General features: G+C 49.2%; 1 protein-coding gene across 3 annotated transcripts in view; it reads left to right on the top strand.

The window, feature by feature from the left end:
• Window positions 1-16,625, top strand: part of plxna3 (plexin A3) — a 103,917-nt gene that overhangs the window by 67,229 nt on the left and 20,063 nt on the right. For 2 of the 3 annotated variants that reach the window (XM_035521821.1, XM_035521822.1), the window contains exons 10-11: window positions 8,050-8,250; window positions 16,017-16,113. In XM_035521821.1, coding sequence (XP_035377714.1) covers window positions 8,050-8,250; window positions 16,017-16,113 — 298 coding nt within the window. Of the gene's footprint in view, window positions 1-8,049; window positions 8,251-8,643; window positions 8,786-16,016; window positions 16,114-16,625 lie in introns of those variants that run through there. The other variant, XM_035521823.1, reaches the window with a different exon arrangement.

Raw genomic sequence — 16,625 nt, 5'->3', positions numbered from 1 at the left:
GTGTGAGAGAGGGGTGTGTGAGAGAAGGAGAGAGGGGTGTGTGAGAGAGGGGTGTGTGAGAGAGGGGTGTGTGAGAGAAGGAGAGAGGGGTGTGTGAGAGAGGGGTGTGTGACAGAGGGGTGTGTGAGAGAGGCTCGTGCTCAGAACGCCTTCACATTCAGATGCTCAGTCCTCCCTCTCTGGGCTGCTTCCTGGCCGGATTAAAACATATGCCGGGCTGTTGACGGACGCGCTCGTTTGCCTGCATGCCGAAATTCCTCCTTTCCTCGCTTACGTTCCCTGACCTTCACATGGCCAATTAGATCCACCACGAATCTTTATGTTCAGCCTATATCCAGTCTGGAGCTCAGCTGTCAGAAAGAGTTACAATCAGAGCCGTGCTCGCTGGCCATTAAAATTCACTGTTCCCGTCCGCGAGCGGCGGGTAGGTTTGATAGCAGCCCATGGCGAGCTCACAGCTGCTCCCTGAGGCGTTGGCTCCGACGAGCCTGCCCCGGTGAACGGATGGCTTTGTCACCCTTGCACGCGGAAGGTCCACCGTGAAGACCTCCGCCTCACCCGAGAGACGCTCCGCACCGGAACGGGCCGGCTCTGGAGTGCACCGAGCCGTAAACAGGCTCCGAAACGTCTTCGTTTTAAACGAGACGCAGTCATGAGTGAAGAGTGAATGAGTGCTGTCCCTCCAGGTCTCTGAACTGCGGCTACCCGTCCTGAGATATAAAACTTTATGACAGGACCAGGTCTCGGTGGAATATAGATGTAGGGAAGATTCACGGGATGCTTCCAGATTTATCCCCGCTGGACGCTTTGACATTGTTTTTCCTACGTCACCTCTAGCCTCCCGCTACCCACCATCAAAACGTCAGCGGCATCTCCGTTTCACTCTACACCACCTCTCCTACTAGCCGAGCTCAGCAACAATATTGACCCAAAACTGTTCAGAGCTGCTCATGGGGACAGCTAATGGTCCTCCTGTGCTGTGACTCCTTAGTGGTGTTCCGTGCTGGGACTCCTGTTGTGACTTGCAGCCCTTGGATGAGGGTTGGAGGTAGCGCTAGCCTGGCAAACACACTCTGACTGACAGCACCGCCAGAGTACCGTAACATCCGCCCTTTCCAGAGCAGCCGTCCTTACACACGGCTTAATTAGCTCATGTAGATGTTTAACCTTAAAGAGCAGCCCTGCAGGGAGAGGATCATTGAGACTAATGGTTAAGAGCATACATACTCACACATCCGCTCACACACACACACACACACACACATGTGCATACACGCTCACTGTCCTTTTCCCTGAGAGAGTTCCAAGGATCAAACACTCTCTTCTGCCTCAGCTTTCTCTTTCCCTCTCTCTCTCTGCTCCTCTCTCTCTCTACTCCTCTCTCTCTGCTTCTCTTTCTCTCTACTCCTCTCTCTCTGCTCCTCTCTCTCTCATTCTCTCTCTCTGCTCCTCTCTCTCTTTCTCTCTCTCTCTGCTCCTCTCTCTCTCTTTCTCTCTCTGCTCCTCTCTCTCTCTTTCTCTCTCTGCTCCTCTCTCTCTCTGCTTCTCTCTCTCTCTTCTCTCTCTCTCTCTGCTCCTCTCTCTCTTTCTCTCTCTGCTCCTCTCTCTCTCTGCTCCTCTCTCTCTCTTTCTCTCTCTGCTCCTCTCTCTCTCTGCTTCTCTCTCTCTCTTCTCTCTCTCTCTGCTCCTCTCTCTCTCTTTCTCTCTCTGCTCCTCTCTCTCTCTGCTTCTCTCTCTCTCTTCTCTCTCTCTCTGCTCCTCTCTCTCTTTCTCTCTCTCTCTGCTCCTCTCTCTCTCTTCTCTCTCTCTCTCTGCTCCTTTCTCTCTCTCCTCCTCTCTCTTTCTCTCGCTCTCTCTGCTCCTCTCTCTCTACTCCTCTCTCTGCTCCTCTCTCTCTCTACTCCTCTCTCTCTTTCTCTCGCTCTCTCTGCTCCTCTCTCTCTACTCCTCTCTCTCTCTCTCTCTTCTCTCTCTCTACTCCTCTCTCTCTTTCTCTCTCCTCACTCTGTCCTGTCTTGCTTCTCGTCTCAAACCCACATTCTTCTTCCACTTCTCACTTCTTTTCACTCTCTTTACTTACTTTCTCTAACTTTTATCATAGTCTCCTTCGTCCTCACTCTCTCCACCCCTCCCCCCAACCCCCTAACACTCCTCCCCCTGTCCGTCTCAGTGGGGCAGCTTTTTCATTAACTCATGGTGCCCAGAGGTAATTAATTGTGGGATGAGTGACACTGGAGCCATTAGCTCAGCAGGAAGTGCTCCAGTGACTGCGCTCCTCCGCAGCCGGACACCCCGGCCACGCAGGAAGTGACACAGCAGGTGTCTGTCAGCAGCCAGCCATTCCGCCGCACTGCTGGCTCTGTCCTCTGGTCTGACCCGCCTCTGTGACCGGCCGGCCAGTTGGCTGACTGGCCCTAAGCCCCTCTCTCTCTCTCTCTCTCTCTCTCTCTCTCTCACGCTGAGCCCACTGACTCTCTCCCATGCCAGCCAGTGGTGAAAAGATATCTTTGCTTTTACATTAGCAAACACTTTTTCTGCTAACGTGGAGAAGGCTGGCGATAGTGTCCAGAGCCTCTGAGCAAGGACATAAAAATGTGGGTAACTAATTAGCAGTAGATCCATTCTGCCTAATAGGGTCTGCTTGTCAGTACTGTACAGCCAGAATCTTCACTTTCACCTCAGGCTCCCTTACTCTTTCTCTCTCTCTCTCTCTTTTCACCTGTGAGGTCCAGGCTGACGTTTATTAGACAGCATTCGTGTAGCCTTGGTTTCTAGGGGACAGTATTGACCGGACAAGCAGCGGCTCATAAATGGTTCTCTTCCCAGCCATGGGGAAAAGGACAGGCATGTTTCAGATACACAAACCATCACCACGCGTATAAATCTCCCAGCAAATCAAACGCCAGCAGAGGCGCAGTGGGCGGGGTTTACTGCGTCGCTCCTTACTGCGCTAGTCAGGTCCACATAGAAACAGAACAAGATCCTGACAGCACTGCAGAACGTTGTGTAAGTGTACCTAAGGCAGCAATTACCTAAAAAAAAAAAAAGGCTAACATCGTTAATAATAAATGAGCACTATCAAGGGGCAGTTAACATTGTGCTAATGAGAGTGGGCACACTCCTCCCAGCTAGCAGTCGGTGTTAGCCGCGCTAGCTGTCATGGCTGGAGTGTTAGTAACAGTCACCACACCGGAGTCTGTTTAGCCGCAACACTGCAAATGTCTTCCCCAAAGAGGGTGACTCAAACATCTCATGTAACATTTTTTAATTGGCATGGTTCCCATATGGTTTGGAGCTGGGATGAGCCTTTATCCCCACCCCACCCCCTCCCCCTTTCCCTGCTGAGCGATGGCAGCATATTTCATGGATTATGGCATATGGAGACTGAAAATGGGATTAGTGGGGAGGAAGAGATGGAAAAATGGGAGAAATGGAGTGAGTGACCAAGCAGTTGCCTGTAGGAGAATTTTTGTAAGTCGTTTTTTTTCCCCTGGTGTGCCAGTGGTGAAAGACTGGATTCCGGGTTTGTTTGCCTGTCTGTGTGTGTGTGTAGTATGACTTTTTCCCCCTCTCCCACTTGCGCAAGCTTTTAATGTTTCAACAGACAAAAGTGCTTAGCTGTTTGATAACTGGCCTGTTCACTATAAGGTTAATGGAGGGACTGTCAACAGGCAGTTAGCCAGCAGGCCTCTCCTAATGGGGTGCTAATCAGTATTAGGGAAAGGCCCTAGTGAGGGATGAGACAGCTGTCCTCCGGGCTGGATCCGGCTACGAGTGTCCCCTTGCAAACCAGCAGGACTGCGACAGACCCTCCCTGGAAGAGCATTCAAAATGGCGGCGCGTAGGACAGGGGATAATGTGCTACACAGTGACATTGGCTGGTGTCCTGTGTAGTGGGCTATATCGGGTGCCAGGGTTCAGTGTTTGCTATATAGGGTGTAAGGGTTCAATGTATACCATATAGGGTGTAATGGTTCAGTATATACTATATAGGGTGTAAGGGTTCAGTGTATACCATATAGGGTGTAAGGGTTCAGTATATACTATATAGGGTGTAAGGGTTCAGTGTATACCATATAGGGTGTAAGGGTTCAGTATATACTATATAGGGTGTAAGGGTTCAGTGTTTGCTATATAGGGTGTAAGGGTTCAGTGTATACCATATAGGGTGTAAGGGTTCAGTGTTTGCTATATAGGGTGTAAGGGTTCAGTGTATACCATATAGGGTGTAATGGTTCAGTATATACTATATAGGGTGTAAGGGTTCAGTGTATACCATATAGGGTGTAAGGGTTCAGTATATACTATATAGGGTGTAAGGGTTCAGTGTATACCATATAGGGTGTAAGGGTTCAGTATATACTATATAGGGTGTAAGGGTTCAGTGTTTGCTATATAGGGTGTAAGGGTTCAGTGTTTGCTATATAGGGTGTAAGGGTTCAGTATATACCATATAGGGTGTAAGGGTTCAGTGTATACCATATAGGGTGTAAGGGTTCAGTGTATACCATATAGGGTGTAAGGGTTCAGTATATACTATATAGGGTGTAAGGGTTCAGTGTATACCATATAGGGTGTAAGGGTTCAGTATATACTATATAGGGTGTAAGGGTTCAGTGTATACCATATAGGGTGTAAGGGTTCAGTATATACTATATAGGGTGTAAGGGTTCAGTGTTTGCTATATAGGGTGTAAGGGTTCAGTGTATACCATATAGGGTGTAAGGGTTCAGTGTTTGCTATATAGGGTGTAAGGGTTCAGTGTTTGCTATATAGGGTGTAAGGGTTCAGTGTATACCATATAGGGTGTAAGGGTTCAGTGTTTGCTATATAGGGTGTAAGGGTTCAGTGTTTGCTATATAGGGTGTAAGGGTTCAGTATATACTATATAGGGTGTAAGGGTTCAGTGTACACTATATAGGGTGTAAGGAGCCATTTTGGATTCAGCCAATGTCTCTGCAGGTCCATGCTTGGAACACCCGGCACTGCATGCAGTGATTTTGTTGGTTTGATTTAATATATTTTGCATTCCATCTGAAGTGAGGATTTCTCCAACATTTCGTAGAGCTCAGCATATTGAAGCATACCGAAGGTTCGGCAGAAGTCTAAGCCCTAAGCGTAAGCCATGCCTTAGCTGTCACAGTCCACCAATCAGACGACATAAAACCAAATGCAAAACAGGAAACCAGCCCAAATAATGTCCTCACTGTTTAACACTGAGCGTGGAGTCAGGCGCGTGGACCCAGCCTCCCGTCTTAACAAGCTCTTCACTTTATCTGTAACCTTTAAATTTCATTCAACAAACACTCTGTCCTGCAGTCCTTTAATTCATCATTAACTGCCGATCGGAGCTTGTTAATGAAAACGAGGGAAGCTGACATTAAGAGAGCGGTGCTTAAAAACATCTTCGGGGGCACTTGGGTTCACCTCCCGCAGATCCGGCAGCGGGGTGGATGAGCTACGCGGGCTGCGGGACGCCGCGTCCTGACACCGCGGCCGCCTCTGAATGAAGACAGATGCACTGGCGTGAGCAGCCGCTTGAATTGGATTAATGATGACACAACCCCTCTGCCAACCCTGTTTATATTCCACGATAAATAGCAGTGTTTATGGATAGGGACGGCCGCCGTTCTGGAGTTTCCGTTTAATAGCTCTTAAAGCATAGCAACAGAACCCAGCAGATCACACATACGTATGCCACCCTGTGTCTGTGCATGCCGACTTCCAGTTCTCTCTCTCTCTCTCTCTCTCTCTCTCTCTCCCTCTTTGTCTCTGTCGCTCTCGTGAGTGCGTGTGCAACCACCTTAATATATTAGTTATGGAAAGATGAATTATCAAGAGGGCTTTAAAAAAGATTTATTTAGAAAATTACAAACCAGGATGGAACTAATGATCTAATCTGGCCCAACTTTTTTCAGAGGGAAAGATGAGATGGAGCAGCTGTGGCCCATTTTCAAAAAGGGGAAACTTGATGAAAAGTCCATTATAGTCCATTAGCGGACTCACCTGCGCTAAATTTCTACAACTCCAATCTGTTATCGGGCTGCTGTGTGGGTTTTAATTTTTACTCGCATTTTTCACTTCTCCTTGAGTCCTCCTCTTGTGAAAGTGCTGTGAAAGGGTCTGGATTGGCCTGAAAACCCTCACGGTCCACTCGAGTGCGCGCCGAGCCGGGGGAGCCGAGCCGGCGAAATGGGTCGCGCAAATACGCTTTCCCTTCCTTTCCTTTTCTACCCTTTCTCCGTTTCTCTCGCACGCACGCTTCTTCTCTCTCTCTCTCTCTTTTCTTTTCTCTCCATTATTACCTCTCTCCTCCTTTTCTTTCAGCCTGCGCTCCTCCGCCCTGCGTCGCGCGCTGTGGCTGTCTCCAGTACCCTCCTGTGCCAACGCCTGTTCGCTCGCTCCAGTTGTCTCGTGCGATCGCTCCGAGCGCACCGAGATGAGTTACACACTATGCTGTGCCATATGTAACACGTTAATGCCTAAAAACAATCCCGGCAGCCCAAGCACGCCAGCCAGCCTTGCTGCTTCCCTGTAACGAAGGATCTGACCGTCCCCTCCTTAATTAGAGTAAGGTATTCCGGCTAATCAGTATTTAGGTATTTATGCCAGCTCATTGTCTTTAAAAAGGGGCTGATGACACAAAATCTGTGCAGTGTTGGAGCAGCAACGTCAGGGCGTTCATCATCTCCGGGGTTAACTATCACCCTTTCCTGCCTTCCTGCGACGCGGAAATAAAGGCGGTTCATTTATGTTGATAAATCGGAGTCATATCGCAGTCTGATCACCCCCACCCACCCCACCACCCGTGTCTCCCCCGTGCCTCTGAGGGGAGTAAATCTTGCTACTGCGCTCCACCTGCGGGCCCCGCCGGCTTCCGGGACAGAGATGGATGGCACCACCTGTCGGAGGGCCGGCGTCATCGCTAAAGCCACAGCAGACCGGCGGAGTCGGGCGGCCTCGGCACGGGCAGTCTGATTTATGGCCCCCGCGCTGGCCGACGGCCCTCACAGCCCTCGCGATTATTGCTCAGCGTTAAATAGATAACAGATCGGCCTAAGCGTGCTCTAATGCGCAGCTGGGCCAGGGAGGCCAGAGGGTCCGGGGCAGCCGCGGCGTCGGGTTTCCCCGCGGCCCATGTGGGTGTCAGAGGGCCCCTCGCCGGGGAAAGCCGTTGGGGGTTTAAGACGCCGGTTAAAAAGGCCCGAAGGAGTTTTTGCCCACCTGCCAGGATGAGCAGCTGCAGCTCGGAGCCAGTGAGTCGTGCGCTTTTGTTCAGGGTGAGAGGTCATTTTTGTACCTGTGGACATGGTCATAGTGACGGTCAAGTTGGGTGTATTTGTGCATGTAGAGTCTTTCCTTTATTTGCTCAGAAGTGGAGGGCCGAAAGCTCCGGTGAGCTCGTACAGGGCAAAAGGCTCCATGTTTAAATCCGTGTTTCCTGGCAGTACTTGCAGAGAAGTGTGTGGATCTGATATCAAAGTGCTGTCTGCTTTCTACTGTGCCGCAAGACTTTGTTCATCATTGCAGTTCCATCGTTCCGTCCCGCCGTAGGCCTGCGACAGCTCACTTCCATAGGTCTCTGCTAGCTCCCCGCCGTAGGTCTGCTGCTAGCACTCGCCACCGCTGAGGAAGACATTCATTTAGCGCTTCAGTGGCGTGCTGTGGCTCGGGGAAACCAGCAGCAGGCGTGGAGGCAGTGGGGTGGATTGTTTAACTGCCTCTGCTGCGCTGCCTTGCTCAAGCATCGCTCCTCTAACCACCCCCCCCCCTCAAGTGATCGGGGCTCTGTGTGTGTGTGTGTGTGTGTGTGTGTGTGTGTTTGTGTGTGTGTGAATGCAAGGCAGGGTTCCTTTTCAGCAGACACTACTTATTGTTTTCTGTCCAGCAGACTGGAAGTCGTAGGGTTTCTTTAAGCAGAAAGCGTCTGAAGTCAGTAAGTGGAGGTGCAGCGGTCATTGCTGTAGCGGATGTGGAAGGTGGCAGGGTGACTGCATCAGGGATGACCTTCTCGCCCTCTGGTTTTTTTTCTGGTCCTGTCATCTGTAGGGCTGCCCTCAGATCCTGCACAGTGGCGACATCCTGGTTCCAGCAGGCCTCGTTCGGCCAATCACCCTGCGGGCTCGGAACCTGCCTCAGCCCCAGTCAGGTCAGAAGAACTATGAGTGCGTGTTCAACATCCAGGGCAAAGTTCAGCGCATCCCAGCAGTCCGTTTCAACAGCTCCTGCATCCAGTGCCAGAACACATCGGTAAGAACGGACAAAGATTCTCTAATTCGCGCACACACACACGTACACCCAACAACAACACCAAAAACCTGCCCTTGATGGAGACCCACAGCTTTGATAGTTTTCTGTTGTTAAGGGTTTTGTGTTTAAAACCCTTTGGTCAATTTATCAGGTGTAAGAATTCTCAAATATTTTTGATATGCTAATTCAATGCTGTGAGTATGTTTGAACATATCTTTTGAAATGTTAATTAATCCGGTGTAAGCATGCATGAATACTCGTATTCTTGTATTAACTCATCGGGTGCAAGAATGGCCAAATATTAATATATTTCATATGTTAATTTATTTGAAGTGGAAGAAGAGTTTATATAACAAATGCGGCTATTCCAGTGTTTGGGGGTTTGTTTTTCAGGTATTGATTGACTCCTGAGCCTCCAGCTTTAATAGCTCGTGATTCGTTTTTTATAAACAACAACAATGGCCTCAATACAGCCTCCTTTCTTACCGAAAGTATCAACATTTTTCATCAGCGCGGTTTTTTGGGTTTTTTTATGTATAGCCAAACCCAGATGGTATGTGAATAAGTGTGTGGAGGAGGCGAGCGTTTTTCTGGCTCGCGAGCGCAAGCGCGCCCAGCAACAATATGGCTGCGCCTAAGCCGTCTACAGCCAGCAGCAGACTGTCCGGAGGCAAGGGAAACACAAAGTGTTTGCTGAAAATACTTTGAAGGAGCCAAGGTGACTTTTCACTGAGCCACTGATCACCAGGAAAGAGAGGGAGGGAGAGGGAGAGAGAGAGAGTCAGTGGCATCAGAAACATCATCCTAGAAAAGACAGTTCATAGCTCTTATTTTTTTCAATTTCGGTGAAAAATGGGACATGTCAGAGGTTTGACATTGAGACAGTCTTCTCTCTCTCTCTCTCTGTCATATTTCCTGCACTCTCCTAGTTTCATCCCTCTCTTTCTTTCCCCTCCTTTGGTCATGTCTTTCCTTTTCTGTTTCCCTCATCTCACTTCATCTTCTTTTCATCCCCCCTCAACCCCCCCCCCTCCTCCTTGCGCTGTGGCTAAACGCAGTCTCTGGCAGTGACCCATCTGGTTGTCACGGTAACCCCGGGGAATCTTGTAAAATAATTAGCCGGGATCTGGATGTGTTGTATAATGTGGCCTGACAGTGTGACCGGGAGGAAGGAAAATACCAAGCGCTCGTTCCTCAGTGCCTGGAGGTGGAGCGCGCACCCTCTGACCTCTCGACCCCCCCCAGAGGTCAAGGGTCGTCCAACTCGCCCGTGTCCATCGACAGGACAATTGATGTCCCTTAGCAATTTGCCGCGAGCGCGAGTGGGCTGCTTCAGACGCGATTGATCGCTCGAGGTTTCACAGGATGACGGGACCGGAACTCTTCCGCGCAGGGCGACTCCTGCTCAGAATGATAGGTGCTCCTCCATCTGTTTCCCCTCATCTCGTCCTGCCCGGCGCCCCCACACCTCAGCCCCATAGCCGCTACTCCTCAGTCCCACATCAACCCTTGTCCTTGAAAGGAACTAAATGAGAGTATATTTGCAAGCTGCCTGTCAGTGTGTGTGAGCTTGTAAGCAGTCAGTCAAGCGCTTGAACGCGTTGATGGCTGTTGCAGGGCACCTCCGCACAGATCCATTTGCACACGGGTCTATTTTTACGCCAGAAATCAGCTCGGTCCTTCACGAGCTGCTACAGAGGGGGCGCGTGGAACTGCCTTCTGCTGTTGTACTGTTGTGAGAGGATAACCCCGCGCTTACCACCTCTACCCGGGGTACGTCTGTTCTCGACTCCTGCCAGCGGTTTGGATGCATGGATAAATCGATAGGATGATTACGAGTAACACAACAAACACCATAACCTCTCTCTCTCTCTCTCTCTCTCTCTCCCTCATTCTCTCTCTCTCTCTCTCTCTCTCTGTCTCTGTCTCTTCTCTCCCTCATTCTCTCTCTCTCTCTCTCTCTCATTCTCTCTCTCTCTCTCTCTCTCTCTCTCTCTCTGTCTCCTCTCTCCCTCATTCTCTCTCTCTCTCTCTCTCTCTCGCTCACTTGTCATGCATCTCTTCTGAACTGAATAGCAATCCAACACCAGTAAAGACATGCTCCAAATTACACTCACTCCCGAGGGAATGTGTGTCATCGTCATCTCACTTCCCCTTGCACGTCCCACCCCAGTCGTGCACCCACACACACACACACGCACACACACACACACACACACACACACACACGCACACACACTCACTCACACACACACACACACACACTCACTCACACACACTCACTCGCACGCACGCACGCACACACACACACACTCACTCACACACACACGCACAAGCCAGCAACAATCAATCACACTCGCCATCAAGGCGAATGGCTCTGTCTCTCTGCTGAGCTACGCGGTCAGGTGACGCTGAGGCCATGTAGTCCATGCTAATGAAATTGTGAGTGTCCTCAGATGGGCAACAGAGAATCAATCAGCCGTTTCTTCCCTTTTCCATATATTTCCCCGGCATCTCGTACCAGACAAGCTGCACTCTTCAGAGGGATAGCCTAATTGTTTAACATCACAGGTGTCAGTAGTTAGCTTAGCTAAATTAAACAAGAAATCCTAATTAAAGGTACACTAAGTGGAGTGTTCCATTAAAGGTGGAATGGGTGTGAAATGCTACACAAAGGAAAGCTGAAAGCGGAAAAAAAATGTATTCGCTTCTTTGGATGTTTTTTGGATGTTTATTAAAACGGTATTCAGGGTGGTTGTAGCCCTGAACTGCATTTCCTGTGAATTGTCATTGAATGCAGTGATCCCTGTGGCCAGCCATGGGGCTCACAGTGAATCAGTAATATGCAGCCTGCATGCAAAATCTGAACATAATACTGGGTATACCTAGTCTAGTTTTGTAGTTTGTACACATTGTAGGTAAGCTAAGGCTGCATAAAATGTGAATAGTTTGTAAACCTAATCCAGTCTATACCCAGAAAGCCAAATATACATTACTTACCGCATTAAGCTGCAAATGATGTCATGAAATGCCAACGGCAGCCGCTTGGTGTTCCTGTGTGAGCTCAGGCACTTCGGAAGACCACGTTTGAGAAAAAACGTGCTGAACCACATCCGCAAATTCTCAGCGAGGCCCCGGTGTTGGGTTACGGCCAGTTGATCTGCTCTGAGGCCTGTGTAAATGCCCTCCCTTAGGCTATGTCGCCAGCTCACACTGGAGTAACAACCCCCCCCTTTTTTTTTGACAAAAATCAAGTTAAACGGTCCTGTGTGCTTGCTAATTTCTCCGCTGCTTTGCGCCCGAGCCGGCCCTCAGACAGCTGCCTTTTCAGCCTGTCACAATACTGCTATTGTGTGGTTTCAGTGTCCCTGGGGCACTGGAGAACATGGACTGTACCCTCCGAGTGTGCTAGTGAGAGGTGCAGGCTGCACACCTCTTTAATGCAGAGGCGAGAAATCGAAGATTCAGAGATGTGTAATTATGAGAAATGGTGTACGTCGCTGAAGGGAAACGAGTGGATTAATAATTATTTTGGTGATGCTGACAGATTTGATTTATTACATACGTTAGGAGACAGTCAACGACATGATTAGACTTTAAATTACTCCAAACCCACAAGGGTGTACCTCAGGGTTGTTTGCTGAGTATAAGGCCTTGAATGTAGGTTATTTTTTCCTTCATCATAACGTCCTCCTCAAAAACGCCATCTCCTCCTCTCTCAACCTGTTGCTCCCCATTTTTCTATATTTGTTTTATTTCATTTATCCTTTTTAACAGTCACGTTGTAATGTCCGACCGTTCGGGTAGTGTCCGCGGGGGAGACGTGCCGTGTGCTCCTGACTCCAACCCACTGCTTCCTTCCGGATCCGCTCTAAGGTCGGACGTGCACTGCCCACGTGGGTGTCACAACGCCACCGTCCGCATGTCTTGGGCCGGCGCGTCCTTCAAACACGCGTGGGGGTGGAAACGGCACCAGCCTCTGCCAAAGACAAAAAGGTGCAGGTGCAGGTGCAGGCAGATTGGAAGAATGTTTTTTCTTTTTCTCTTTCTTTCTTTCTTTCTTTCTTTCTTGTTGTTGTTGTTCCCTTCACAAAATGGTGAACAAAATACCCAAAATGAGTCCATAAGTGCAAGTGTTGCTAAGCGCCGCTGACCCCTTAGCGACAGACACCGGCCGTGTTACCGGGGAAACGTACCATGGAGACCTTTTTTACACAATGCCCAAGTTCTAAACCAGCCTCTTGATGAAGAGAGCCCCTCACAAAGAAGGCCATTATCCTCTGTGCAGGGTAGCAGGGGCTTTTTGAATAAAAACACTTAAATGTTATTTTTGTCAGGCTTTTTGAACCAGCTCACCCTCATTATTCTATTATTCTCATCAAGTGCTCAATCAGGCATTAGCGTTTTTATACTCCACCACAGAGTGGAACATGCAAAAAAAGAGAAAAAGTGCTTCTAGCTCTGTTCATCACAGGAACATGAACATGGACCATGCCCACCCAGGTCTGCAGGGTCGCCAGTAGGGAGCCGTCCTGCTCGTCCTTTGCCCCGCAGTGGCGGAATCCCGCAGGACACGGCCGCGCTGCGGCAGGTGGGCGCCGTAGCAACGAGCCTATCGGCCGATGCGGCGATCGGGGGCAGTGCGAAGTAAGCGGCTGACGCGTTTCATGGCGTTAACTGAACCATAGGCAGAGGGCACTCTGGGAGAGTCTCAGCTGCACTGCAATCTCTTAATGAGGAAATGGCCCTGTAAGTGACATTCCAGAAAGTTCTGTGTGAGATGACGGTAGTCTTCATGAGGGGAAAAAACACTTTGGTTGGCCTTAGATGAGTGCACCTACGTATTTTATGGTGACATAAGTTCAACCACCCGTCCTGTCTTGCTCATTCTTACCTCTCTCTCTCTCCCTCTCTCTCTCTCTCTCTCTCTCTCTCTCTCTCTCTCTCTCTCTCTCTCTCTCTCTCTGTCTTTATTTCCTTCTTGGGAGCGTTTGCCAACCCTCCTCTATAGACTCATATCATTCCTCAGTTCCAGATGGAAATGAACCAAGCCAAATCGCATCATAGTTGCTTTGGCAGGGACAGCCATGATTTCCAGTTGCATCTCTATCTGTTATCATGTTACAGAATTCCTTTCTCCTCATTGTGTCACAGAATTCTTTTCTCCCCATTATCTTGTCACAGAATTCCTTTCTCCTCGGCAGGGCAATTAAAGGAACACAGCACGCAGCTGAGCAAATTCTATCCTGTTATTACTGGTAGAAGCACGGTAACAGGACACCTATGATTCAGGGATGAGGCTAGCGTTAAGTACCGCGCGAGACGGGCCCTTTCCCAGATGTTGCCAATGCCACCGTGGCTTTCTGCTGAGTCTGGACTCCTTTGGTTACTGAATTAAATGTACAGGAAAGTGTCCATCATTAAGTCCCATTGATTTTCATTCTGTCACTTAGGGGAGTCTGCAAGTCCAACTGGAGCCAAAAGTAGCCACAGGTGTTTTTTTCTAACCCTTAAGTAAATATTTTTGAAAGAGTTAAATCCAATTTAGTGCCTGGAGGGTCAAGTTCCATTATTGGAATTAATTGAGATTGCTTAATTTAGAGAAGATCAGCTTGGATGTGTGTTTTCATGTGCGTGTGTGTGTGTGTGTGTGTGTGTGTGTGTGTGTGTGTGTGTGCTTCCTTCCTGAGTCATTCCTCATCCCCAGTGTCGGCAACCGTGCTGTAGTTTTAACTTTGCTGTAGTAAGAAGGTTGTTGAGTTGCTCATTTCTAAAGCGCACACTCTTAAATCAGGCCAGCCAGCGCTGCCTGCATGTCGAAGCAAGTGAGACCAGAATAGACCCCACATGTGAAAATGAAACCAAAATGACACAGAATTCCCATCTTGCCGATAGTTTCCAGTATGGTGCGTGTGTGTTTTAGACCGTGTATGGGCTGCGCACGGATTTGTGTGGTTTTCGGAGGGAGGGGTGTTTTAAAGGTAAGAATATCTTGCTGTCGTTTACTAGTCATTCCCGCTGAGACTCCTGACAGAATCAGGCCAGGCTGTCTCCTCACAGAACACCACGATGCTGTTGGAAGACAAGGCTGAAGAAAATCAATTCACTACTGGCACAGATAAGCTGTATTGTATGGGCCAACACAAAGGCTGTGGCTCGTTTACCCTCTGCGGCTAATCTCCTCAAAGCTGCCCTGCCTTTCACTGGAGAGGAGGTAACAGGCAAGAAAATACATCATATTACTGCCCAAAATCCATTGTGTGTGACACTCTCTCGCTCTCTCTCTCTCCATGGCTCAGACATGGCAACGACCCATTTCACATATTTTTATTTATTTGGGATTTTTATATCACTTTTTTTCTCCTTTGCTGTATTCTTAAGCGTGTTTTGATTTAAACTGGAATCACAGTGCCGGTAGTCAGGATAATGGACAGCTCTTTCTACAGGGTTTTTGAAACTGCTGTTTCTCATTCCGATTCAGGTATATTTCCGGCTTTTTTGGTGAAACCCAGAATCCTATTTCTGTCCCACCAAGCTGCAAATCTTCATCTCTCCAGAGCTTGTCACATATTCCCTGTTCGTCTCTCTGAGACTTGACAAAAAATCTCCCGGCGAATTGCAAAATGAGCCGACGACGCTCAAATGGCATCCCCCCTCCCCCCCAGGTCATCCATAATTGACCATTGACCCCAATCACGATGTAAGGTGGGGGGGGGGGGGAGCCTCGCGCCAGCGGGCCGGGAGAGTTCCACTCAGGGCTGTCATCATCTCTGCCGTAGACTGGTGCACTCCACTTCCTCACGGATATTTCCTCCAGAACAGCTGGCGAAGTCTCGAGTCCATGTCTCTCAATCAAACGCGCACATGCGCACACACACGCACGAACTCGCTCTGTAGTGATCGATGTGAGCTGCATGGCTGGGTGAAGACAGGGCTAGCCACTGACGTTTGCCCCGGCCTAACCACCAGCTGAAGGAGCAGCCCCATGCTGTCGGCACCTCTTGGCCTGCCGGGGTTTGCCATAAATGGAAAGCGAAGCGGGCCGGCGTGGTGGCCTCGGCTCTCAGATGGACTGTTGCCGACACTGGTTCAGAGAGAGGGAGCGCGAGGCCGCGTTCGTTCGGTCGGATCACGCAGCTTTTTAAAACGAGCTCTCCTGGTCCACGTGTTTTCGGAAGCCCCAGCATGGTTCGGTCAAGCCCTCTCACTGCACTCGGTAATTAACACACCGAAAAAAAGAAAAGTCTTCCTCCTCTGTTGTGTGTTGGAGAACACAAAACCTGTTTACTCCGCTAATGCAAGCCTTGGTGTTCTTCGTGTGGGAGACACACACACACACACTGTGCACATAAGCACCTGTGCTTGGGTCACTTTGGATGGATTTGGAGATCCTACAGGCCTCTTTCTAAATGCAAAAGTTCTGTAACAAATCATATGTTTGTTGACATATGATTGTTGACAAATGTCACACACAAGTAACATATTTAAAAGAAAATTCTGCTTTATGTGTAATTCACAGTGTTTATTGAAATGTAACTTGATTTTATATAGCGATATGAACACATTTTAACACTACAATTTTTCTGAATATTTTAATCAGATTTCAATATAAAAATATCCAAATAAAATAAGAGATGATTTTTACAAACTTGTTGTAAAAGGGTTGGGTTGGTTAGGGGCCGTGTTCTGCATGGACGATGTGAGAGATTGCGATGTGAGAGTGTGTTTTTGTGGTGCGTAACACTGTGCCTGCTCTGTCTCCCTAGTACTGGTATGAGGGGAACGAAATGGGGGACCTCCCCGTGGACTTCTCCATCGTCTGGGACAGCGACTTCCCCATCGACAAACCCGCATCCATGAGAGGTGAGTAGCAGGGCGTAGCAGCACTCTGCCCCACCTCTCCTGCCTACACCTAATTAGTTTGCTCACCTAGAGCCCGTGAGCCTCGCAGGAGCTCAAACGTTTGGATTCTGCACCGCCGTGGACCTCCAGGAGTGAACTCTCCCCGCAACCAAAATGTAGTAGAATGTGTCTACTACTCTGAACTCGAACTACATGTGTGCAAAGGCACAGGGGTCCCAGACCAGTAGGGTGGAGCAGCTGAGCGTGTACGTAGTGGGGACCGGCTTCCCTGTCCATGTGCATAGTCTCTCCCAGTGCAGAGATGTGCTGCGTTTGGGTGGATGTCGACGCGCCGTTAATGCGTATAAGATTTCTCCGTCTAGGTTTCCCTCCGTCCTACATGTGGTGTTTTATTGATGACTTGCTGCCTCGGGTCTATTTTTGTTTTTTTATACCTTTATTGTGCTGCTGAAGACAACGCCGAGACTGTCCTTCATCCTCGCCGCAGCGCTGTGTTTTCCAGCTTGATGGAA

The sequence above is a fragment of the Electrophorus electricus genome, chromosome 23, assembly GCF_013358815.1.
Source record: "Electrophorus electricus isolate fEleEle1 chromosome 23, fEleEle1.pri, whole genome shotgun sequence".
Lineage (NCBI taxonomy): Eukaryota > Metazoa > Chordata > Actinopteri > Gymnotiformes > Gymnotidae > Electrophorus > Electrophorus electricus.
Note: the sequence above shows the minus strand (reverse complement) of the source record. Positions and strands in the feature narration are given on the sequence as shown.